This window comes from Capricornis sumatraensis, chromosome 12 (assembly GCF_032405125.1).
Source record: "Capricornis sumatraensis isolate serow.1 chromosome 12, serow.2, whole genome shotgun sequence".
NCBI classification, from domain to species: Eukaryota; Metazoa; Chordata; class Mammalia; order Artiodactyla; family Bovidae; genus Capricornis; species Capricornis sumatraensis.
Genome location: NC_091080.1, coordinates 79,627,390 through 79,654,807, shown reverse-complemented (window position 1 = coordinate 79,654,807; position 27,418 = coordinate 79,627,390). Strand labels below are relative to the sequence as shown.

General features: G+C 40.7%; 1 protein-coding gene across 1 annotated transcript in view; it reads right to left on the bottom strand.

Annotated features, from left to right (window-relative positions):
- LOC138088944 (ATP-binding cassette sub-family C member 4-like) overlaps nt 1-27,418 on the bottom strand; it is a 143,920-nt gene that overhangs the window by 53,406 nt on the left and 63,096 nt on the right. The window contains exons 18-22 of the mRNA XM_068984201.1: nt 26,005-26,151; nt 21,288-21,367; nt 17,617-17,767; nt 8,709-8,828; nt 7,425-7,535 (exon numbers count right to left, since the gene is read on the bottom strand). Coding sequence (XP_068840302.1) covers nt 7,425-7,535; nt 8,709-8,828; nt 17,617-17,767; nt 21,288-21,367; nt 26,005-26,151 — 609 coding nt within the window. The remainder of the gene's footprint in view (nt 1-7,424; nt 7,536-8,708; nt 8,829-17,616; nt 17,768-21,287; nt 21,368-26,004; nt 26,152-27,418) is intronic.

The window sequence follows — 27,418 nt, the reverse complement described above, 5'->3', positions numbered from 1 at the left end:
AGCTCACATAAGGAAGTGATTACTGGTTAGCTTGCTCTCTCCTCTTTTGATTCCACTTTGCCTCATCCTGGTCACCTCTATCTCCCTCCTCCCTCTTCTCTTCTCTATGTAACTCTGTGAACATCTCTGAGGGATCCAGACTGTGGAGAGCACATACGAAAGTGATTACTGGCTAGATTTCTCTCTCCACTTTTGATTCCCCCTCTTCTCCTCCTGGTTCCCTCTATCTCCCTCCTCCATCTTCTCTTCTCTGTGTAACTCCGTGAACATCTCTGAGCAGTCCAGACTATGGAGTGCACATAAGGAAGTGATTACTGGCTAGTTGCTCTCGTGCCTTTTGATTCCCCCTCTTCTCCTCCTGGTCACCTCTATCTCCCTCCTCCCTCTTCTCTTCTCCATGTAACTCTGTGAACATCTCTGGGTGTCCCTCACTGTGGAGAAACCTTGCACCTTTAACCTAGATGTTTTATCAATGGTGCTGTATAGACGGAGAAGTCTTGATGCTACTGTAAAAATAAGACTGAAAATCAGAAGCAGGAGGCTTAAGTCCAAATCCTGAGAACACCAGAGAACCCCTGACTCCAGGGAACATTAATCGACAGGAGCTCATCAAACACCTCCATACCTATACTGAAACCAAGCACCACCCAATGGTCAACAAGTTCCAGAGCAAGACATACCAGGCAAATTCTCCAGCAACACAGGAACACAGCCCTGAGCTTCAATATACAGGCTGCCCAAAGTCACTCCAAACCCATTGACATCTCATAACTCATTACTGGAAATTTCATCGCCCTCCAGAGAGAAGAAATTCAGCTCCACCCACCAGAACACCGACACAAGCTTCCCTAACCAGGAAACCTTGACAAGCCACCCGTACAAGCCCACCCACAGAGAGGAAATTCCACAATAAAGAGAACTCCACAAACTTCCAGAATACAGAAAGGCCACCCCAAACTCAGCAATATAACAAGATGAAGAGACAGAGGAATACCCAGAAGGTAAAGGAATAGGGTACGTGCCTACCAAACCAAACAAAAGAGGAAGAGATAAGGAATCTACCTGATAAAGAATTCTGAATAATGATAGTGAAAATGATCCAAAATCTTGAAAACAAAATGGAATCATGGATAAATAGCCTAGAGACAAGGATTGAGAAGATGCAAGAAAGGTTTAACAAGGACCTAGAAAAAAGAGTCAATATATAATGAACAATCAAAAAATGATATAAAAAACACTCTGGAGGGAACAAATAGTAGAATAATGGAGGCAGAAGATAGGATTAGTGAGGCAGAAGATACAATGGTAGAAATAAATGAATCAGAAAGGAGAAAAGAAGAATGAATTAAAATAAATGAGGACAATCTCAGAGACTTCTGGGACAATGTTAAATGCCCCAACATTCAAATCATAGGAGTCCCATAAGAAGAAGACAAAAAGAAAGACCATGAGAAAATTCTTGAGGAGATAACAGTTGAAAACTTCCCTAAAATGGGGAAGGAAATAATCATCCAAGTCCAAGAAACCCAGAGAGTCCCAAATAAGATAAACCCGAGGCAAAACACCCCAAGACAGATATTAATCAAATTAACAAAGATCAAACACAAAGAACAAATATTAAAAGCAGCAAAGGGAACACAACAAATAACACACAAGGGGATTCCCATAAGGATAACAGCTGCTCTTTCAGTAGAAACTCTTCAGGACAGGAGGGAATGGCAGGACATACTTAAAGTGAAAAAAGAAAATAACCTGCAGCCCAGATTACTGTACCCAGCAAGGATCTCATTCAAATATGAAAGAGAAATCAAAAGCTTTACAGACAAGCTAAAGCACAGAGAATTCAGCACCACCAAACCAGTTCTCCAACAAATGCTAAAGGATCTTCTTTAGACAGGAAACACAAAAACGGAGTATAAACTCGAACCCAAAACAATAAAGTAAATGCAACATGATCATACTTATCAATAATTACCTCAAACATAAATGGGTTGAATGCCCCAACCAAAATTCAAAGACTGGCTGAATGGATACAAAAACAATACCCCTATATATGTTGTCTACAAGAGACCCACCTCAAAACAAGGCACACATACAGACTGAGAGTGAAGGGCTGGAAAAAGATATTCCATGCAAATAGAGACCCAAGGAAAGCAGGAGTAACAATACTCATCTCAGATAAAATAGACTTTAAAACAAAGGCTGTGAAAAGAGACAAAGAAGGACACTACATAATGATCAATGGATCAATCCAAGAAGAAGATATAACAATTATAAATATATATGCACCCAACATAGGAGAACCACAATATGTAAGACAAATGCTAACAAGTATGAAAGAGGAAATTAACAATAACACTATAATAGTGGGAGACTTTAATACCCCACTCACATCTATGGATAGATCAACTAAACAGAAAATTAACAAGGAAACACAAACTTTATATGATACAATAGACCAGTTAGACCTAATTGATATCTATAGGACATTTCACCATAAAACAATGAATTTCACCTTTTTCTCAAGTGCACATGAAACCTTTTCCAGGATAGATCACATCCTGGGCCATAAATCTAACCTTGGTAAATTCAAAAAAACTGAAATCATTCCAAGTACCTTTTCTGACCACAATGCAGTAAGATTACATCTCAATTACAGGAGAAAAACTATTACAAATTCCAACATAGGGAGGCTGAACAACAGGCTGCTGAATAACCAACAAATCACAGAAGAAATCCAAAAAAATCAAAATATGCATAGAAATGAATGAAAATGAAAACACAACAACCCAAAACCTGTGGGACACTGTAAAAGCAGTGCTTAGGGGAAGGTTCATAGCAATACAGGCATACTTCAAGAAACAAGAAAAAAGTCAAATAAATAATCTAACTTTACACCTAAAGCAACTAGAAAAGGAAGAAATGAAGAACCCCAGGGTTAGTAGAAGGGAAGAAATCTTAACAATTAGGGCAGAAATAGATGCAAAAGAAACAAAAGGGACCACAGCAAAAATCAATAAAGCCAAAAGCTGATTCTTTGAAAGGACAAATAAAATTGACAAACCATTAGCCAGACTCATCAAGAAACAAAGGGAGAAAAACCAAATCAATAAAACTAGAAATGAAAATGGAGAGATCACAACAGATAACACAGAAATACAAAGGATCATAAGAGACTACTATCAGCAATTATATGCCAATAAAATGGACAACTTGGAAGAAACGGACAAATTCTTAGAAAAGTACAACTTTCCAAAACTGAACCAGGAAGAAATAGAAAATCTTAACAGACCCATCACAAGCACAGACATTGAAACTGTAATCAGAAACCTTCCAGCAAACAAAAGCCCAGGTCCAGATAGCTCCACAGCTGAATTCTACCAAAAATTTAGAGAAGAGCTAACACCTATCCTACTCAAACTCTTTCAGAAAATTGCAGAGGAAGGTAAACTTCCAAACTCATTCTATGAGGCCACCATCACCCTAATACCGAAACCGGACAAAGATGCCACAAAAAAGGAAAACTACAGGCCAATATCACTGATGAACATAGATGCAAAAATCCTTAACAAAATTCTAGCAATCAGAATTCAACAACACATTAAAAAGATCATACATCATGAGCAAATGGGCTTTATCCCAAGGATGCAACGATTCTTCAATACCCACAAATCAGTCAATGTAGTTCACCACATTAACAAATTGAAAAATAAAAGCCATATGATTATCTCAATAGATTCAGAGAAGGCCTTTGACAAAATTCAACATCCATTTATGATAAAAACTCTCCAGAAAGCAGGAATAGAAGGAACATACCTCAACATAATAAAAACTATATATGACAAACCCACAGCAAACATTATCCTCAATGGTGAAAAACTGAAAGCATTTCCCCTAAAGTTATGAACAAGACAAGGGTGCTCATTTTCACCATTACTACTCAACATAGTTTTGGAAGTTTTGGCCACAGCAATCAGAGCAGAAAAAGGAATAAAAGGAATCCAAATTGGAAAAGAAGTAAAACTCTCACTGTTTGCAGATGACATGATCCTCTACATAGAAAACCCTAAAGACTCCACCAGAAAATTACTAGAGCTAATCAATGAATATAGTAAAGTTGCAGGATATAAAATCAACACACAGAAATCCCTTGCATTCCTATACATTAATAACGAGAAAATAGAAAGAGATATTAAGGAAATAATTCCATTCAGCATTGGAATGAAAAGAATAAAATACTTAGGAATATATCTACCTAAAGAAACTAAAGACCTATATATAGAAATCTATAAAACACTGATGAAAGAAATCAAAGAGGACACTAATAGATGGAGAAATATACCGTGTTCATGGGTTGGACAAATCAATATAGTGAACATGAGTATATTACCCAAAGCAATATATAGATTCAATGCAATCCCTATCAAGCTACCAATGGTATTTTTCACAGAGCTAGAACAAATAATTTCACAATTTGTATGAAAATATAAAAAAACTCGAATAGCCAAAGCAATCTTGAGAAAGAAGAATGGAACTGGAGGAATCAACCTGCCTGACATCAGGCTCTACTACAAAGCCACAGTCATCAAGACAGTATGGTACTGGCACAAAAACAGAAACATAGATCAATGGAACAAAATAGAACACCCAGAGATAAATCCACACAACTATGGACACCACCCTTATGGCAGAAAGTGAAGAGGAACTAAAAAGCCTCTTGATGAAGGTGAAGGACAGTGAAAAAGTTGGCTTAAAGCTCAACATTCAGAAAATGAAGATCATGGCATCCAGTCCCATCACTTCACGGGAAATAGATGGGGAAACAGCGGAAACAGTGTCAGACTTTATTTTGGGGGGCTCCAAAATCACTGCAGATGCTGACTGCAGCCATGAAATTAAAAGATGCTTACTCCTTGGAAGAAAAGTTATGACCAACCTAGATAGCACATTCAAAAGCAGAGATATTACTTTGCCGACTAAGGTCCATCTAGTCAAGGCTATGGTTTTTCCAGTAGTCATGTATGGATGTGAGAGTTGGACTGTGAAGAAGGCTGAGCGCCAAAGAATTGACGCTTTTGAACTGTGGTGTTGGAGAAGACTCTTGAGAGTCCCTTGGACTGCAAGGAGATCCAACCAGTCCATTCTGAAGGAGATCAGCCCTGGGATTTCTTTGGAAGGAATGATGCTAAAGCTGAAACTCCAGTACTTTGGCCACCTCATGTGAAGAGTTGACTCACTGGAAAAGACTCTGACGCTGGGAGGGATTGGGGGCAGGAGAAGGGGACGACAGAGGATGAGATGGCTGGATGGCATCACTGACTCAATGGACGTGAATCTGAGTGAACTCCAGGAATTGGTGATGGACAGGGAGGCCTGGCATGCTGAGATTCATGGGGTCGCAGAGTCGAACATGACTGGGAGACTGAACTGAACTGAACAACACCTTATCTTTGACAAAGGAGGCAAGAATATACAATGGAGAAAAGATAATCTCTTTAACAAGTGGTGCTGGGAAAACTGGTCAACCACTTGTAAAAGAATGAAAGTAGAACACTTTCTAACACCATACACAAAAATAAACTCAAAATGGATTAAAGATCTAAACATAAGACCAGAAACTATAAAATTCCTAGAGGAAAACATAGGCAAAACACTCTCTGACATAAATCACAGCAGGATCCTCTATGACTCACCTCCCAGAATATTGGAAATAAAAGCAAACATAAACAATTATGTTTAAAAGCTTCTGCACAACAAAGGAAACTGTAAACAAGGTGAAAAGACAGCTTTCAGAATGGGAGAAAATAACAGTAAATTAAGCAACTTATAAAGAATTAATCTCAAAAATATACAAGGAACACCTGCAGCTCAATTCCAGAAAAATAAAAGACCCAATCAAAAAATGGGCCAAAGAACAGAACAGACATTTCTCCAAAGAAGACATACAGATGGCTAACACACGAAAAGATGATCAACATCACTCATTATCAGAGAAATGCAAATCAAAACCACAATGAGGTATGATTTCATGCCAGTCAGAATGCCTGCAATCCAAAAGTCTACAAGCAATAAATGCTGGAGAGGGTGTGGAGAAAAGGGAACCCTCTTACACTGTTGGTGGGAATGCAAACTAGTACAGCCACTATGGAGAACAGTGTGGAGATTCCTTAAAAAACTGGAAATAGAACTGCCATACAACCCAGCAATCCCACTGCTGGGCATACACACCAAGGAAACCAGAATTGAAAGAGACACATGTACCCCAATATTCATCGCAGCACTATTTATAATAGCCAGGACATGGAAGCAACCTAGATGTCCATCAGCAGACGAATGGATAAGAAAGCTGTGGTACGTATACACAATGGAGTATTACTCAGCCATTAAAAAGAATACATTTGAATCAGTTCTAATGAGGTGGATGAAACTGGAGCCTATTATACAGAGCGAAGTAAACCAGAAAGAAAAACACCAATACAGTATACTAACGCATATATATGGAATTTAGAAAGATGGTAACGATAACCCTGTATGTGAGACAGCAAAAGAGACACAGACGTATAGAACAGTCTTTTGGACTCTGTGGGAGAGGGAGAGGGTGGGATGATTTGGGAGAATGGCATTGTAACATGTATAATGTCATATGTGAAACAAATTGCCAGTCTAGGTTCAATGCATGATACAGGATGCTCAGGGCTGGTGCACTGGGATGACCCAAAGGGATGGTATGGGGAGGAAGGTTGGGAGTGGGGTTCAGGATGGGGAACACGTGTACACCCGTGGCAGATTCATGTTGATGTATGGCAAAACCAACACAATATTGTAATGTAATTAGCCTCCAATTAAAATAAATAAATTTATATTAAAAATAAATTAATAAAACAAAAAATAAAATGGGTTACCAAAAAAACAAACAAACAAAAAAAGAATCTGCCTGCTAATGCAAAAGACACAGGTTTGATCTCTGAGTCGGGAAGATCCCCTGAAGAAAATGGCAACCCACTTCAGCATTCTTGTCTGGAAAATCCCATGGACAGAGGAGCCTAGCAGGCTACAGTCCATGGAGTCTCAAAGAGCTGACATGGCTTAGAGACAAGCACACAATAACAGATTCACTTGACTGTATATTTGAAACTAATACAATATTGTAAAGCAAATAAATGTCAATAAATCTTTTTTTAAAGGTCTCAACAAGGATCTGTTGTAAATAAATAAATGGAAAAAAAGATAAAAGTTCTCATCAAGATGCAAATGACTTCACATGGATCACGGAAGTCATTTGTGGGTCACATGCTACAAACACTTTAATACTATTCATTAGAATCAAAGAGTATATATTAGACAAGTGGCAAGAGTTTAAATTAATAACTGGAAATGAAGCTATAAACTGTAAGCATTTCATAAATATTCAGATTTTTACTTACTATCTGCCAGAATCAGGGCCGCAAAGGCAACAATAGTGACAAAGATGGCACAGATGACATCCAGATACATAGCGAGCTGTTGGGACATCGTCAAAAGCAGGAAACAAGCCTCTGGATTTGTGAACCATAATATAATGTATAAACATAAAAACCATGTTAGCTGCTTCTAATGAAGGAGAGCATTTTTCTTAGGTAAACATTTACACAAAGTAGGACAGCAAAGTTACACATTCAAGGAAACTGAAGATTCCAGAAAGCTAAGTTCTGACAAAGACAACACATAGCACCTATAGAATCAGTCCAGCACCTTTGTGAGAAGCATGCATTGAAAACCTCGACTCACTGGTTATCAACAGAAATACAATCACAAGGAAAAAGGGAAAAATTTATAATCCGCACATTTCTGGCAGTGCTAGACCTCAACGTGAAGGTCATCCTCTCACATGTCGACTCTTCCCAGCTCTCTGATAGCAGACAGCACAGCTCACACTGTTTCCAGCACCTTCTGTTCTCATTACACGACTCTACATGTGTCTACTTTTAGGAGCCAATATCTAAAGGACCATCAGCTAACAAGATCTGCACGTGGCTTTTTAAATGCAGTCATTATCTTCAAAACAGAATAAAGATTTTAGAGATAGGTCAAAATTTTACAGACTTAGTGGAAATTCTGAAATTTCTTCCTAGAAAAAAATTCATTGATACAAAGTATGATCAAGTGGGTGGCAAATCAGGAAATTATATTCCTCAGTCACATCTGCCACCCTGCATACTCTGAAAAGAGAGTCAATAAACTAAAGCCTGTGGGTCAAGAACAGCCACCACCTGGTTCTGTAAAGTTTTACTGGAACACAGCCATGGCCATTTGCTGACATATTTTCTTTGCCTGTCTTTGTGCTACAACAGCAAAGGTGAGTAGCTGCATTAGAGACAGTATAGTACAAAAAGCCTACACTATATTCTACCTGGATCTTTACAAAAAAAAAAAAAAACAAACAGAAAAAGTTTCTTAACTCCTGCCCTAAAGAGAGAGAAAGCCACAGGGCACAGTGATGGAAGGACAAAGGACAACGCAAACAAGGCAGGGGAGAAAAGTAGGGGGTGATGGGGAAGAGGGGCACGCAGAGGGATGCTGAGAGGAAGGGCTGGGGGAGGCAGGTGTGCAGAGGGGAGTGAGGGGCAGCACAGAGATAGGTGAGAGCAGCCAGACCACCTGAGAAGAAGGTCAGGCCTCAGAAGGCAGCAGATCTCATCCTTTGAAATCATCTCCAGAAACTTACAGACCTGAGTGCAAATCCTGGTGTGCGTCGAACAGTTTCTGAAACTTGTGTTCGGCTTTGTATGCCCGGATGGTCCCGAGTCCCCGGAGAGAAGATGCTAAGTGAGAAAACACTGGACTCTGTGCTGGGGAAGCAGAGACAGACACATGACAGAGAAAGTCAGGAAGGCTGGATATGAGGAAACCACTGCCTCCCAGGCTCTGTGGTCACACGTCCCGCCAAAGGGCACACCCAGGGCTTCCTGGAGGGCTGCCTGGGGAAGGAAGCTGCTCCTTTTAGAAAGGATCCTCCATGTGACCCTGAAACTCCTGTTCACACCAACCTTCACTTTAACAACCTGGACATTAAAGATTTTCTTTGAACTCACCTTTGACCAAATTCAAACTGAAGCTAGATTTATGTAAAGGAACTCTTTATTAATTAATTCATCAAGGTCCTCTCAAATACACCTCCCTCCAAATTCTTCTGGCATCTCTCCATGTGGAAATTGTTCACAGTGTTTTTAAAAACATATTGAAGGATAGTTGACTTACAACAATGTGTTAGTTTCAGGTATATAGTACAGTGAGTCACTTATTTTTTCTGATTATATTCTATTATAGGTTATTACAAGATACTGAATAAAATTCCATGCTTTATAGCCAATCCTTGTTGCTTACCTATTTTACATGGTAGTGTTTATCTGTTAATCCCATGTTCCTAATTTGTTCCTCCCTCCCAGTCCCCTTTGGTAACCATAAGTTTGTTTTCTGTATCTGAGTCTATTTCTGTTTTATATACGGTCTTTTACTTTTTAGATTCCACGTATAAGTGATGACATATCATATTTGTTTTTCTCTGAATTACTTTACTAAGAAAAATATTCTTTCCATCTATGTTGCTGAAAATGGCAGTATTTCATTCTTTTTCCTCACTGAGTAATTATTCACTAATTTATGAGTCAGTGGCATTCCAAAATTTAATTCATTAGAACTTTAATTCATTAGAACTTTTAATGAACTTTAGAACTTTAATTCAGTGAACTTTAATTCACTGAACTTTGGTGAGCTACCTGTATGCTGTCTCCACCTCAGATGACTAGCCTAAAGGCTGGGATAGAGTCAGTACATGCCCCACCCTACACCAGAGCCAGACCCAGGACAGGGTGAGATGAGTAAGGGAGGGGACATTCCGCTGCCTCCCCCGTCTTGGGCCTCCCCCTGCCCCTGCACCAGGAGCCTCTGTGCGGGTCACGGAGCACCCGGCACTGCACTGCCCTTCTGTGCTCAGGGCCCGGCAGATGAGGAGCCTTTGACTTCCATTCCAGGAACCTGATGGATATTTTTACAACTGCCCTGCTGGATACCTGTCCTGGTGTTTGGAGGTCACTGCGGCATGTGACACTCACATCACCTTTTTAGAATCTGACAGTGGCCTTAGTGTCCATTCTCTTTTGAGTTGCTTCATGTGGGTTTGGGTTCTACTGTCATATGACTGGTCGTTCGTTTCCTGACATCTTCTCTAAGAGCACACTGACCACGAGCACCAGGGTCAGGCTCCTGCCCATCAGGGAGCAGGTGGGCTGCAGGGCAGGGAGGACCCCTTACAGTTCTCATTCTCCACCGTGAACAAGGCTGTAACTTGCTGTTGTCAGTGGCAGACTGTGACACTGTGACCTCTGTCCGGGATGAATGATAACTTGTGTTTTATCAGCAGGAAATACCAATATCACCTTGTTACATGTGCATCTCCTGAGAAGAGCTGTTAGTAAAACCTGGGTGTTTAGAAGTTAAGATCACTTATCTTGCAGGTGGCTATGCAGATTTTATAAAATGAAAGGGAAAAAAGTCAAGGGGGAGAACTCCAAATTATTTTCAGGGCCTGACTCCTTAGCCTAACATCCGAACATCTGTCTGGGTGACAGTGTAATCAGTAGCAATGTGCACATGGGCACTGCATTGAGGGTGGGGGCTGAGGTACAAGGGGGCAAAGACAGAGCCTCCTCTTATGCTTACTGTCCTCAGTTCTACCAGCAAGGAAAGAGCAGGCTTCCTACTGTGAGACACTGGCGCTCAGAAAGGGTAGGAACCCCTGGCTGGGGGAGGACAGCTTGGGCTGGAGGCCAGTTGAGCATCCACTGGACCCTGGTGCTCTTTCCACCTGGGGGAACCATAACTATTAGGGCTCCACCTGTGACACTGACTTAAAGGAAAAACCTTTTCTGAACCAGAACATGATCTAACATTTCCCTTTTGTATGTTGTTCAGGCAGAGAGCTGAAAGTGAGTCAGTGGTGCTTTGCCTTTGGTCATCCAGTTGTGTGCCTGTGTTCTCATTTCAGCACCCACAAGGCTCTCTGTCTTCATTAAGTTGAATAACTTTTTATTTTAACTTCCTGTAACTTTGTCCTTATAAGAGTAACACAAACACAGACCAAACTCATGCTCCAAATAAGAGAGGCTTGGATCTCTGTTCACGCTTTTTCTGCACCCCAGCAGGTGTCCCAATCCAACCCCAGAACTCAGTCTGAAAGCAGGGTGCTCACAGGGATTACACTGGTGAATTCCGGGGCCATCACCCTGTCAGGAGGATGCCAAGGCTGCAGCTCCAGAGAGCACAGAAAACTCACTACAACCAGGCTCCCATTCCCACAGCAAATGTGGTGACATCATCAACACTACTCATCACAGACAAGGCTTCTGAGAAGGAAGCAGACATGACTGTTCACCCAGGGAGATCCTGGAACGAACTCTTCAGCAAGGCCTCCCTCACCTGCTGGGAGATCAAAGCTGCAACTGATTCTCTCCATCAGGGATGGTGGGCAGGGTCGATTTTAGAAACCAGGTGTCATCTCACCCTTGAACACCAGGGAACCAAACATCCCACCACCTACCTCACCTCATGCCCAAGAGTTACAGTGGGCCAGAGGGAATGCACACCTGTGAAAAGCCATTCTGTTTCTTTCAAACCCCACTTAGGGCTGAGTAGGATGCCAGGATGAGTGAATGGGAGGGTCTGCAAAGACAATTAACTTGTACAGGGGAAGAGGGGATGTCAAGTCTCTGGTATTATGTTGCCCAATGTAACATCCTTTTTCCCACAAACACTGAGCTCACTATCCTGAAGCAGATATGTAACAGACATGGCATCACTCAGCAGTCACAGACACGTGTAACTCTACATCTCATGTGACTGACAGTTACATTTTCCACAACCCTGAGGACACTTGGGAACAAACCCCACAAGGCCAGCACAACTTCCCTAGCAGGGGGAGGCCAGGGAATTGCATGGAAGGACCCTGGGCTGACAGCCTTCCTGCAGGTTATCATTCATGCTCCGTGAGACCTGCTAGTTGTTGTTGTTCAGTCCCTAAGTCATGTCTGACTCTTTGCGACCAAATGAACTACAGCATGCCAGGCTTCCCTGTCCACTATCTCTCAGAGTTTGCTCAAATTCATGTCCATTGACTTGGTAATACTATCTAAATATTTTATCATCTGTTGTCCCCTTCTCCTCCTGCCCTCAGTCTTTCACAGCATCAGGGTCTTATCCAATGAGTTGGCTCTTCAGATCAGGTAGCCAAAGTACTGGAATTTCAGTTTCAGCATCAGTTCTTCCAATGAATATTCAGGATTGATTTCCTTTACGATTGACTGGTTTGATCTCCTTGCTGTCTGAGGGACTCTCAAGAGTCTCCTCCAGCACCAAAGTTCAAAAGCATCAATTCTTCCACCCTCGACCTTCTTTATGGTCCAACTTTCACATCCATACACGACTATTGGACAAACCATACCTTTGACTATACAGACCACTGTCAGCAAAGTGATATCTCTGCTTTGTAATATGCTGTCTAGGTTTTTCAGTTTTTCTTCCAAGGGCAAGTATCTTTTAATTTCATGACTTTGGTCAACATCCACAGTGATTTTAGAGCCCAAGAAAATAAAGTCTGTCACTGTTTCCACTTTTTCCCCATATATTTGCCATCATTGGATGGGATTGGATACCATGATCTAGTTTTTTGAATGCTGAGTTTTAAACCAGATTTTTTCACCCTCCTCTTTCACCTTCATCAAGAGATTCTTTAGTTCTTCTTTGCTTTCTACCATTAGAGTGGTATCACCTGCATATCTGATGTTGTTGATATTTCTCCCAGCAATTTTGATTCCAGCTTGTGATTCATCCAGCCTGGCATTTTGCATGATGTATTCTGCATATAAGTTAAATAAGCAAGGTGACAATGTACAGACTTGAAGTATTCCTTTCCCAATTTTGAACCAATCTGTTGTTCCATGTCCAGTTCCTACTGTTGCTTCTTGTCTTGCATGCAGGTTTCTCAGGAGGCAGGTATGGTGGTCTGGTATTCCCATCTCTTCAAGAATTTTTCAGTTGTTGTGACCCACACAGCCAAAGGCTTCCATGTAGTTAATGAAGCAGAAATAGATGCTTTTCTGGAATTCTTTTGCTTATCTATGATCCAACAGATGTTGGCAATTTGATCTCTGGCTCCTCTGCCTTTTCTAAATCCAGCTTGCACATCTGGGTAGTTCTTGGTTCATGTACTGTTGAAGCCTACCTTGAAGGGTTTTGAACATTACCTTACTAGCACAGAGATGAGTGCAATTATGCAGTAGTTTGAACATTCTCTGTCATTCCCTTTCTTTGAGATAGGAATGAAAACTGACTTTTCCAGTCCTCTGGCAACTGCTGAGTTTTCCAAATTTGCTGGCATATTGAATTCGCAGCAAACTAACAGCATCTTTTAGGATTTGAAATAACTCAGCTGGAATTTGATCACCAGCAATAGCTTTGTTTGTAGTGATGCTTCCTAAGACCCATTTGACTTCACACTCCAGGTGAGGGATCACATCACTAGTTGTTAATATTTTCTTATTTCTTCTTGTTCAAGGTCTGGTGTCTTTGGCAGTAGCCCACAAGTACTTTATAAGCAACAAACTCAAGAAATTCTCATAGGAATCCCAGACACTGAGGGATTAAGAACACTCACTGCCCAAGATTAAGTAAGTTAACCTACCTAAGTGGTAGAGCAGACAGATGTCAGACCCAACTCTGTTTTATTCCCAAGTCTGTACCTATGTACTAAGTCATTTCAGTCATGCCCGACTCTTGGCGACCCTATGGACTGCTGCCCACAAGTCTCCTCTATCCATGGGATTCTCCAGGCAAGAATACTGGAGTGGGTTGCCATTCCTTCTCCAGGGGATCTTCCCACCCCAGGGATCAAACCTGCATCTGTTATGTCTCCTGCACTGGGAGGCAGGTTCTTAACCACCAGCGCCACCTAGTTCAGTTCAGTCTTTCTGTCATGTTCAACTCTTTGGAAGCCCCTTATTCCCAAGGCTGGGCTTTTATTCACAGCTGCAGTGTCTCTGAGGGAGAAAAATCAGGGTTAAGGATGCCCATGTGTAAATACATGCATTTTTCTCCAGACTTAATTGTTTATATTCAGAAAACTCCCAGATCTAACTCAGCTAATAACTAACAGCTTTTACCATTACCATACATCTTATTAAGCACCAGAGGTTGAACAAAGTTCCTGGAAATCTTGTATGAAAACACCTTAAAACAGCAGACTTAAGGATCCATGGTCTGAATACACCTGAACAACGTGCTAACCCACTGCTACCAAAGCCTGTGGCAGACATTGCTAGTTGATCACAGCAGCCTTTCCAACAGAATTTGCATGTGACTTCGTCATTCAGGCACTGCTAAATGCAGAGTGGACCAGACCACCAAAAAGAATGAACAAATGCCATTTGCAGCAACATGGATGGACCTAGAGAGTGTCACATGAATGAAGTCAGACAAAGAGGGAGAAATATCATATGAAATCCTTTATATGTGGAATCTAATAGGAAATTGTACAAGTGAACTTACAAAACAGAAATAGGCTCGCATACTTAGAGAATGAACTTATCGTTGCCGGGGAAAGAATGAGAAAAGATAGGCGGCTTCAGATGGACGTGTACACAGTGCTGTATTTAAAATGGATAACCAGCAAGTATCTACTGAGTAGCACATGGAATGTTAAGTGCAGCCTGGATGGGAGAGGGGTTTGGGGTAGAATGGATATATGTATATGTATGACTGAGGTCCTTCATTGTTCACCTGAAGCCATCACAATGTTGTTTGTTAACTGGCTCTACCCCAATACAAAATAAAAAGTTTAAAAGCAAACAAAAAAGAATTGGCTAGAGAAAGGCATGGAGAAGGCAATGGCACCCCACTCCAGTACTCTTGCCTGGAAAATCCCATGGGCGGAGGAGCCTGGAAGGCTGCAGTCCATGGGGTCGCAAAGAGTCAGACAGGACTGAGCGACTTCACTTTCACTTTTCACTTTCATGCTTTGGAGAAGGAAATGGCAACCCGCTCCAGTATTCCTGCCTGGAGAATCCCAGGGACAGAGGAGCCTGGTGGGCTGCTGTCTATGGGATCACACAGGGTCGGACAGGACTGAAGCGACTTAGCAGCAGCAGAGAAAGGCAATCAAACACCATCCAGGTTTTATGCACTGCTCTGTGACTATTGCTATGCTCAATTTTGCAAAAATGTGCTCAATAAACCCATTATAATTAGCTGCATATTCATCATTAAGATGAAAATGTCAGCCTAAGCATCTAGAGGCAACTAGGCAGCAGGATCTGAAGCAAAACCTCAGGACTTCAGTGGTCCTTCAGAGCACAAAGAAGAAGCAGGTTTATGTCTCCTGGCCACAGCAGTCAGACAAGTGAACTTACAAAACAGATGTCAGGTGTCCTTCTTTTTGCTGGTGGTTCCAGCAGTGACCTTAAGATATACTATCAGTTACTATTTAGAGAAAACAGCAGTGTTATTATTTATGGCATAGACCCACCACCTAGAGAGAGAACATAGACAGTTCTAATCAACTAGCCACCATGTGGTTATCTGTGGTGTGGAGGAGGGGGTATCTGGATTGAATTTACAGTCTAACATTGCTGCAGCCTACTAGAGTACCAAAAATTCCAATATTCCACAGAGATGGGGCCAAAGTTTTCAGATTCTTCAGATGAAAGATTGAGAAAATCCTATACTGCTTCTTCATTAAAAAAGCCTCAGGAAGTGCCCTTCTCTCCACTTCTGTGTGGATGGGAAGTAGCCCTTCCCTAGATATAAATCTTAATCACATGTTCCTTCTGGAACAACCCCTCTTGGAATGTACCAGAGACCTGCTTTTTCCAACAAGACTATTGAATGACTCCAGCTCACGTGCACCCTCAAATCATAAAACGTCTGAGGCCTTGTCTACACAGAAAACTGGATGGAGCTCATCACTTCCTCTTCTGCCTCCCCAGGTCCTACCATGCTACCAAGTCACATCAGCAGAACACCACACACCTGGACTCTACTACTCCCCATCCATCCAAACACCTCACAAGACCACACCTCACAGGAGTTCAGCTAGTTCTCTTGATGAGTGAAAACTTCTAAAGCTTTTATAAAACAGATGATCACTATTCTTTTCGCAAGTAATTAGAGTAAGTATCTCTTAAGCATTTTTTATTATTAAAAACAAAGCACACAAATGCCACAATAAAGGGGAAAAACTCCTTTGACTGGATGAACTTAGATTTTTTTCCACTTGGTAGATACAAAGAATCATGGGATTCTATGCTTCTCTTCTTGGCTTGGTTTCTAGAAGGTTAAGTTGGTATTAATTTGTAATAATTATTCATGATTCAGGTCTCTGATATAATCTTCCTTCCTTATTTTGTGGTTATAGTTCTTATTACTTTTTAGGAAACATATAACAATTCTACTTTTATTTTTTTGTTTTAATATTGATGAAATATGTACATTAATAATCAGATAAATTCAATTATTTCATCATCTGTGATTACCTATAGAATAGAAGGATTCATCATAAAATGCGTTTGCCATTTTGGTTTTCTTTTTTTTTTTTGGCTGTGCTGTGTGAGGTCTTAGTTCCCCAACCAGGGATTGAAGTTGTGCCTCCTGCAGTGGAAGCACAGAATCTTATCCACAGAACCACCAGAGAAGTCCCTGTTCCTCATTATTCTACAAGTAGGAAACTGATTGGGGTAATAGACCAAATGCCTACCAAACATTCCCCGTCCTGGGTCCTCCTAGGGGAATATTTTCCATATAGCATCTCATATAGCTATTTCCATAGAGCATCATTTATATGAGAAGTTTTGAGAAAGGAGGGAGCACAAACAGTGTGGGATCACTCAAAATACTGGTGACGATAAAGAGTGAAGCTGAAAATAATAGGACTTATCTTCCCAATACATTTCCCTGGAGAAGGCAATGGCAACCCACTCCAGTACTCTTGCCTGGAAAATCCCATGGACAGAGAAGCCTGGTAGACTATGGTCCATGGGATCGCAGAGTCGGACACGACTGAGTGACTTCACTTCACTTCCAATACATTTAACAGCTGCAACTTACTCGGACATGTAAATGAATGTATTTTTCAAATATATCACTTCCGATATACATTTCCTTAATGTCTCCTTTCCTTTTCTTAATCTTTTGCTATCCTTGTCATTTCTAGTAGGAGAAGAAAAAAATGTAATCTTTAGGAGAAGAAAAACTCCTATTTTCCTTCTACATTATTTCCAACATGATGAAATATTTTATTTTTAAGGGAAGTATTTATAGAGTGGATAATCTGTTAGGCAGTATGTCCTAAATAAGACAGAATGGTCCCTGTCCTCATCGCGCTCACATTCATCTTCTTTGTGCTAAAATGCAAAGCTGCAGCTGACCTCTTAAGGGCCACACTGACTCACAGTGGCCATCACATTCAATAATGTCAACTTAGTGAGAAATTCCAGAAGATAGACTCTCTGGAATTTCAGGGGTATGGTTAATTACAGCATAAATGGAAGCCAGCCTGTATTGCCATCCCAACCTGAGAGCCCCGGTACTCACCTGCAGATTCCAGGCGTTTCACATCTCGTGATGTCCTTAAGAAATACCACTGGACAACAAAGAAAATGATGCCAAAGGGAATCACAAGTATAGCAACCCAAGGAATCACAGCCACCATCATGCCCATCACACCAATCACAAGTAGAAACGTCTGAAATGGCAAAAATAAATACAGAGGCCTCCTTAGGAAGGACACTTTTCAAACTTTAATTGGCTGTTTTGTTAGTATTAAACTCCTTTGCTCGAAAGACTTGTTGAAACAGTAAGGAATGCTTTCACATCCTAAGAAATAAAACTATAGAGGTCCTCATGATGTTTATTATATGAACCAAACACTATGATAAGAACTTTCTCAGTATTCTTGTACAATTGTAAAGTAAAAAATAAAATAAAAAAAAAATTAAAAAAATTTTAAAAAAAGAACTTTCTCAGTATTCTTGTTCACTTGCTAACTTGAGCCTGACTCTTTGTGACCCCATGGACTGCAACACACCAGGCTTCCCTGCCCTTCACCATCTCCCAGAGTTTGCTCCAACTCATGTCCATTGAGTCAGCTATAACATTCAACCATCTCATCCTCTGTCATCCCCTTCTCCTCCTGCCTTCAATCTTTCTCAGCATCAGGGTCTTTTCCAATGAGTTGGCTCTTTACATCAGGTGGCCAAACTATTGGAGCTTCAGCTTCAGCATCAGTCCCTCCAATGAATAGTCAGGGTTGATTTCCTTTAGGATTGACTGGTTTCATCTCCTTGCTGTCCAAGGGATTCTCAAGAGTCTTCTCCTAACCACAGTTTAAAAGCATCAATTTTTCGGCACTCAGCTTTTTTATGGTCCAACTGTCACATCCATACATGACTACTGGAAAAACCATAGCTTTGACTAGATGGACCTTTGTTGGCAAAGTAATATCTCTGCTTTTAATACACTGTCTAGGTTTGTCATTGCTTTTCTTCCAAGGAGCAAACATCTTTTAATTACATGGCTGTAGTCACCATCTGCAGTGATTTTGGAGCCCAAATAAATTCTGTCACTGTTTCCATTGTTTCCCCATCTATTTCCCATGAAGTGATGGGACTAGATGCCATGATCTTTATTTTTTGATAGAGCTCCCACAATTAGGAGTCCAGAACCATCAAGGGGTGAGTTTCTAGATGTCTTCCTCCCCTGGGGGACTGGAGGAGACCCATGAGGGGAGGGCTTCAGAACTGACTCACACCTGTACCTCAGGACCTCAAATCTATCCCGTTTGTTGAAAGGAAGGAGGGAGAGAGGGAAATACCCTCACCACCTCACACACACCTGACTCACAAACTTAAAATCCAAACAACGAGCAATATATCCTCAGACCCTACATTCCAGATGGACCTCTCTCCTGCTTCAGTCAAACTCCTTCCAAAAATAGCCTGTCTTCACCTCAACTCCTTCCACGCCTCCTGGATTTGCAGCCCTTTGCAACCCTCCTCCCATCTGTATCCTGTTCCTCGAGTCACCAGAAGCCTCCTGATTTGAAATCAACCAACAATTTTCCACAGACTCACCCTCTTATTTGAGTTGAACAGACTCGTCCTTCCTTGGCTCCCCAACCTACTTCCTCCTTTCTCTCTTGCTATTCACTGTGTCTCCTCTCCTCCCCTTTCTCTCTGCTTTCTCTCTGAGTATCGAACCTTCTTATCGTGACCCCTAAAACTGCTTCACTCTCCCTGGGTTGTCATTTTCACAGATTCAACTACTACCTGCTCAGTGAAAACTACACCCTCCATGCTCATCCCAGGTCTCTCCCTCGAACACCAGATTCTTACTTCCAATGACCTGCAGGATGCCTCCACCTTCAACTTCAAGATAATTGAACTACAGGGCAGAGCTGGGATTCAAAATCAGTGAGACTAGAATTTTATCTCCTCATTACTGAGACTGGATCCTAGAGAAATCAGGTAGCTTCTATCACTGTCCTTCTATATGTCATGCAAAAATATGTGACGATTCTGATTATGACCACTAACTAACCATATACTAAGCACACGGAGGAAACCCAACCTTGGCCTAGCTTGTCATTAACAAAGATACAGAGCCTTTCACAAAATCTTTTCAAAGTTATTCACAATCACTGTTAAAATATAACACTGTTTTTAGGGAAGATTTGTTTCCGGGGATAAATTATGTAGTTAAACACAGAAGGACGCACTTATAAAATGTTTGCAGAAGAGAAAAAAAAAAAAAGAACAGACATCTCCTCAGTAAAAGCACTCTGCCTCCTAATCTCAGCTTAATTCACATTGGTAACAGTGAAAGCCATGCCCACAGGCTACACTGTCTGCAGTCAGATATTGACTGCTGAATTTCTACACTCCGCTTTTGATAATGCATTTCACTTCTGAAATTAACAATTGGAAAGAAAATGAAAATTCCCCACAGATTTAATCACTAAAAAGTTGACAATATTAAATAACAGAAAAAAAACACTCCACATGGGAAACAGTACTGAACAAATAAATGAGAACTGAGATGACCCAACATCATTCTTTAGAACCTCAAATTCACAGACAAAACAGAGGCTGGATAGACAGTATTCCTGTAGGTCTCTCTCTCTCTTTTTTTAAATCCCCCTTAAGACAGGGCAATCAACTTGTTAAAAGAAAAGCTGCCTACAAAAACAAAAGACATTTTATGAGATGGCTTTGATCATGGAATTGAATTACTGACTTAAAGATTTTATATCTTCAATAACTGATCTCTATTGTACTTGTTGGACTTCCCAGGTGGCTCAGTGGTAAAGAATCCACCTGCCAATGCAGGAGATGCAGGTTTGATTCCTGGGTCAGGAAGATCTCCTGGGCAAAGAAATGGCAACCTGCTCGAGTATTCTTGCCTGAAAAATCCCATGGATGGAGGAGCCTGGTGGGCTACAGTTCATGGGGTCACAAAATAGTTGGACACAACTTAGTAACTAAACAACAACAACACTGTCCTTGCTAAAGTATGAATTTTACCTTATTTTTACCACTCTTCTCTTTGTAAGTAACCACACCTGGCTTTATCCAAATAAAATAGTGCAGTAAATATTTGTCCTCTGTGGTAATACAATGTATCAGCTCATGTTTAATCATGTCCAACTCTTTGTGACCCCATGGACTGTAGCCCACCAGCTTCCTCTGTCCATGGAATTCCCCATGCAAGAATAGTGGAGTGGGTTGCTCTTTCCTCCTCCAGGGAATCTTCTTGACCCAGGGATCAAACTCACATCTCTTGCATCTCCGGCACTGACAAGCAAATTCTTCACCACTGAACCACCTGGGAAGCCTGATACAATGCATAATTTAGTTAATCTAGGCTATCTTTCCATGAGAGGTGATTATTTCTATATTGTGAAATGTGCTCACAGTAAAGGGAATCCAGTGAGACAGCTGGAAGGCAGAGGGGGAACCAATTGCCCAGCATGTCACTACTTCAGACCAACCTTGACGTGACTGTGTAGCCACTCCTGCCCCAGGTGTTTCCCATGTTAACTCAGCCTCCCAATCACAGCTGTACCTTTCTCTCACAAACAAGACCTTACACTAGATAACAGGACACACTGCCAGGCTGAAAGGCCCACCCTCAGCCCCTCTGAAATGGCCTTGAGAAACAGGCACTCTACTATTCCCTGTGAGAACTCGACAGGATTGGTACATTACCTGGATGAAATCTTGAAATATCTGGGGCAGCAAGTCATCCATATGACCAATGTCTTTGGAGAAACGATTTAAAATTCTTCCTGCAAGAACAGGATACGAGAAATTACTCATTTCCTCAGATAGGAAAAAAATTCACAAACAAATCAAAACACTATTTTTTTAAAAGTATATGTATTTAGGGACTTCCCTGGTGGTAGTGTCCCCAGTGCAGAGGACATAGGTTTAATCCCTGGTCCAGGAAGATCCCACATGCCACAGAGCAACTAAGCCTGTGCCTACTGAAGCCCCTGTGCCTAGAGCCTGAGCTCCACAAGAGAAGCCACTGCAATGAGAAGTGGGAGCACCACAATGAAGAGCAGCCCTGCTTGCTGTAAGTAGAGAAAGCCTGGGTGCAGCAACAAAGATCCAATGCAACTGTAAATAAATAAATCTTAAAAAAAAAGAAAGACACCTATTAAATATTTAATGTATTGGATTTCCCTAGTGGCTCAGTGGTGAAGAATCCACCTGCCAATGCCGGAGACAAAAGAGATGTAAGCTCAACCTCTGGGTCATCAAGATCCCCTGAGAAGGAAATGGCAACCCACTCCAGTGTTCTTGCCCAGGAAACTCCATGAACAGAGGAGCCTGATGGGCTACAGTCCATGGGACCACAAAAGAGTCGAACATGATTTAATGATTAAACAGCAAATTTTATATATTATAAATTCAAATGAAATAAGTTGATGTCTGTGTAAAAGGAAAGAGAAAACAGGATGATACCTAAAGAGAAACAAAAGTACCACCAAATGGCATTGGGTGGGGAGTTGAAACTGAGCCCTGATTTTTAAAAGAATGGGGGACTCTTGTGGCAGTATCAAGAAGGGTTGGTGGATTTCAGAATGTTCGCTCCCTTTAGAGCCATCCCATCTAAGACTCATTCCAAGTGCTAAGTTGGTAAATAAACAGTTGCAAAATACCTAAATCAATCCTAATGTTACACTAACTTTGCTTTAGTTATCATGATTAGTTTTCCCAAGTGATACTCTTTCGGTTCGGTTCAGTTCAGTCACTCAGTCGTGTCTGACTCTTTGCGACCCCATGAATCACAGCATGCCAGGCCTCCCTGTCCATCACCAACTCCCGGAGTTCACCCAGACTCATGTCCATCGAGTCAGTGATGCCATCCAGCCATCTCATCCTCTCTCGTCCCCTTCTCCTCCTGCCCTCAATCCCTCCCAGCACGAGTCTTTTCCAATGAGTCAACTCTTCTCATGAGGTGGCCAAAGTACTGGAGTTTCAGCTTTAGCATCATTCCTTTCAAAGAAATCCCAGGGCTGATCTCCTTCAGAATGGATTGGTTGGATCTCCTTGCAGTCCAAGGGACTCTCAAGAGTCTTCTCCAACACCACAGTTCAAAAGCATCAATTCTTCGGCGCTCAGCCTTCTTCACAGTCCAACTCTCACATCTATACATGACTACTGGAAAAACCATAGCCTTGACTAGATGGACCTTAGTTGGCAAAGTAATGTCTCTGCTTTTGAATATGCTATCTAGGTTGGTCATAACTTTTCTTCCAAGGAGTAGCGTCTTTTAATTTCATGGCTGCAGTCACCATCTGCAGTGATTTTGGAGCCCCAAAAAATAAAGTCTGACACTCTTTCCACTGTTTCCCCATCTATTTCCCATGAAGTGATGGGACCGGTTGCCATGATCTTTGTTTTCTGAATGTTGAGCTTTAAGCCAACTTTTTCACTCTCCTCTTTCACTTTCATCAAGAGGCTTTTTAGTTCCTCTTCACTTTCTGCATAAGGGTGGTGTCATCTGCATATCTGAGGTTATTGATATTTCTCTTGACAATCTTGATTCCAGCTTGTGTTTCTTCCAGTCTAGCGATACTCTTTAAATCAACATAATTATAACCTCTCTGTATTTTTTTCCCTCCAGATCATTCACAGCACCTCACATTTGGGGAAACTGTGAGTTTTGACCATTTCCAAGTTGTGAGTTTACTACTGGGGTAATAAAGTCATTATTTTCAGAGGTGTACCAGGTGTGACAAACACAGACTTAATGAATAAGCATCTAAGAAGATCAGAAGAATGTAGGCAGGAAAACAAATATATTACTAAATGACTAAGGATCACTTATCATTGATTTTATTTCCCTTTTCAGAATCTACAATAATATATCCACAACAATATATATATATAAAGGTTTCAGGATTGTAATATGAGAACTAATTTCTATTAAATATCTAGTATGTACTTAAAACACCACTTGCCACATCAGTAAACAAAGGATTCTTCAGCCACCCCTGCAAGGGCGGTGCACCCTGAGGAGACGGAGGAGGAGAAAGCAGAGGGTACTGGCCCCAGATAGGGGGGTGCACATCAAAGGAACTGCAACAAGGAGGAGCCAATACTGACTCCATGCTGGATCTGTTTCTTTGACCATTGCTGTTCACTGCTTTTGTCAGGAAACCCTGCCCCTCTGCCTCAAAGTTAAACTAAAGTGGCTTTTTTCAGCTCACAGGGGGACAATCTGACCCTCACCATCCGTGAATAGCTGTAGAAAAGAAAAAATTAACAAATTCCCTCCAATTTTGCAAGGTAAATGGCTTTACTTCCTCGCTTCCTCTCCTCTGTGTTCTATAAAAGAACCTGGCATCCAGGCCCCAATAAGATGGTTATTTTGAGACATTAGTCTGCAAAGTTTCCAAATAAAGTCGCTATTTCTTGCTTTAACACATCATCTGTAAGACTTACTGGCGTTGTGAGGCGAGCAGAGCAAGCTTGAACTTGGTAACAAGTAACGCTACTCCATGTGGTTCTCTCTTCATGCCATCACATTCCAGAAACAAAGACACCATAAACAGTCTATTACAAATTCTACTTTTGAAAATAAATACAGGGAAAAGTTCAACTTAGGTACCACCAAAAGAGTAAATAAGTGATGCCCTGAAACCTTTGGGCATATCTTTGCAGCACGTAATTGGGCTTCTATTTCTTGAAAGAAAGAAGTTCTGCTAATGGACATAGGATGGGGAGACAAGATATACACTGGTATGTCTGCTGCTCTAGGATTACCGACCTTGAAGATTTAAACTTGGTTCCAAATCCTTGAATAACAAATATATCAGCATCTGGAGAAGCCTACAGGTCATCATCAGCCTGTTGAACTGTGGGCAGGAGCACTCAGGGACTGTGATAACAGAAATTCAGTCCCACTTGATGCTCCCAAATTTATGACCATAGCTTTCACATTAACAGGCAAAGTAGAACGGCTTCACAGCCACAATAGCATGGACTCCTCCAATCACTTCCTTAGTATGGCTTCAAAATATGATGAGATCTGCGTGAGCCTCTGCACCTTACCATCCTGTGCTCCACACAGTGTCTGGACTAAACAACATGTGTTGAATAAATCTGTGCAAGATGCAGCCCTAAACAGTCTTATTTAATCCTCAAACAACAGCCTTGTCAAACAGGAAGGACAGCAGTTATTCCCATTTCATAGGAGAGGAAGTTCCCAGACACTATGTCATTATCCTCACTAAAGTTCATTAGGTACTGCCCGTGTGCTAAATGCTGTGAATGTATTAACCTGCTTAATGCCCACAAAATCAAGATATTGGCGTGTGAATAATATTCTCACTTTATAGGTAAGAAAATTGAGACACAGAGAAATTAAATAACTTGCATATAACTATTAACATAAATATAACTGGCTACTACTATTAGTAACTAGCACCAGGACTGAACCCAAGAAGCTGGCTCCGGAGTCCATACTTATAACCATGACAGTATCCTGCCTGGTGATTTGCCTCCAGTAGTATCTACCTACTTTGACCTTGATCACACAGCTAGTTGATGACCAGGCAGCTCCTGTCCTCTCTCCAGTCACATCCCTGCCTTGACAGGTCCTGTTAATCATGACCTACAAAAACAAAGCTGCCCTGGGCCTCAACACAAGTCTAACCAACTGAACAGAGTGGGCATAAATGCTGATGAACTTAGAAACCCAGGTCATGAGACTACCTTCCAAAGCAAGACAGGTCAAAGGCCTCAGAGTGGAGGAAGCAACCACTGGGAAACCTTCAGGGACACTCTTACTTAGTAATGAAGATCCACCTGCTATGTACCACAAGACCTCTTAAATGTAACCAAAATTCCACTGTAAAACTAGAGGGTTGATTTTATTGAAGAGGATGTTTACATTTAACTGATCTTGCATTTAAATTAATTTTCCATTACAATTCAGGTACAATTCAAAATATGAGCACAGGCCAGAGTTCTGTCATCCCAGAAATGGAGGGGCAATGAAAGAAAGAAACACACAGCCTGTCTCCTGTAGAGATGTTTCTGGAAGAAGGTCCTTCCTAGTTAGCTTAACATCATGTAACACGGCCAATGTCCCAACAACTAGTCAAAAACATTTCAACACATTTGCATTGTATATTGGGTATATATAACAAATGGACTCCTAAATCATCCTGCAAAGTAAACATTAATTTTTTTACAGACATGCATAAATTGGAATAAAAGCTTATATGCTCCTATATCTAGATTTTTCCCTACCAAGAAAAGTTATCAATGAAGCTTTTTGTAGAAAATGAAAAAACATGGACAGTGATTTTCTCCTAAGTATATCTTCCATTTTCAAATATGAAAATGTAATCAGACACTAAATGTGTTAATAAGACATATTCATTGAGAAGCTTCATGTCTGACTTACCTATTGAATTTCTATTGAAGAATAATACCGGAGCTCTCAAAATGCTCTCCAACATTTTGTTGTGCAAAGTTTGTGAAGCATTAGCAAGGACGTAGAATAACAGCAGAGACCTTGTGATGCCAAAAAGGATGGTAGATACAGTTAACCCTGAAATAAAGAAACATCACTCAGCACAAGATCTCTGTCTAATCCTCAACAGTGCTGAAGCATGGTAGGCAGTTTATAAAGATATGATGCATTTAATTCTATAGGTAAAATTTACACAGAAATCTACATACACATAGAATAAATAAAATGTTATATATGCAAATATATATATAGTAAATTCTGTAAGAGTTTAATGCTTTCACAAAATACATTTATAAAGAAGAATATAAAAATCAATGTTTCACTCTCATTAAATAGAAATAACACAGGGGTAAAAATATCATCTGTTACCTACAGTTTCATTCTAAACTTTACTAATTCAATTACAAGTTGTAATAAAAACTCACCAGATTGATAATTGCAAAAAGTAGTTGATCTCTCCACATTTCAAATTTCACTATTTACAACATGTCCCACAATCTAAAAGTGAGGTATGCTTTGGTACCAGCATGTGAATTCACAGGAAATAGGAGAAATGACTTATCATTTCCCTATAATTTACAAGGACATTTACTTCCATGTAAAGCAGCTTCTTAAGAACCTACTGTATAGCACAGGTAACTCTACTAAATGCTCTGTGGTGACCTAAATGGGAAGGAAATCCAAAGAGAGGATATTGTATCATTGGTTCACTTTTCTGTACCACAGAAACTAACACAACATTGGTGAGTATACTGAAATAAAGATTAATAAAAATTTAAAATATTAAAAATAAAGTAGCTACTCTAGGCCCAAGTAACTTTAAAGAGTATAAAAAGAAACCATGTTAAGTTGCAAGTGGACAATCTCTTAAATAACTGAATTGTAAGAAACTACAAATTATATTCTGGCAGAGATAATTAATCTAAACAAACAATTAATCTCTCACTAAGTGTTTGATAGAACCCCAAAGCATTTGTAAACAAATATAATCATGCAAATTTATGTTTTATCAATAACATAAATGAACACTACTATGCATATAAAAATTAAAAGAGCCCTCTAAACATCTCTTCAACTCACAATGCTAAATAGAGTTGGGGTAACTTCTGTAATAAATATTCCATCAAACACTTTTTCCATTCAGCTGACCAGTATTATTTAAATTTTGAAAGCTGCTTAAATTCCTGAATTCCATTAACAGGCCTTTGCCTTAGCCCACCACCCTATATGGATGTGCAACAGAATCCCTTCCTTCTTCTCTAAGCTCTCACTGTCCACCAGTTCAGAAGGTAAACTGCTGGTGGATTCAAGTTTCTTGACAAGAAAATAAATGCCAAATCAACAA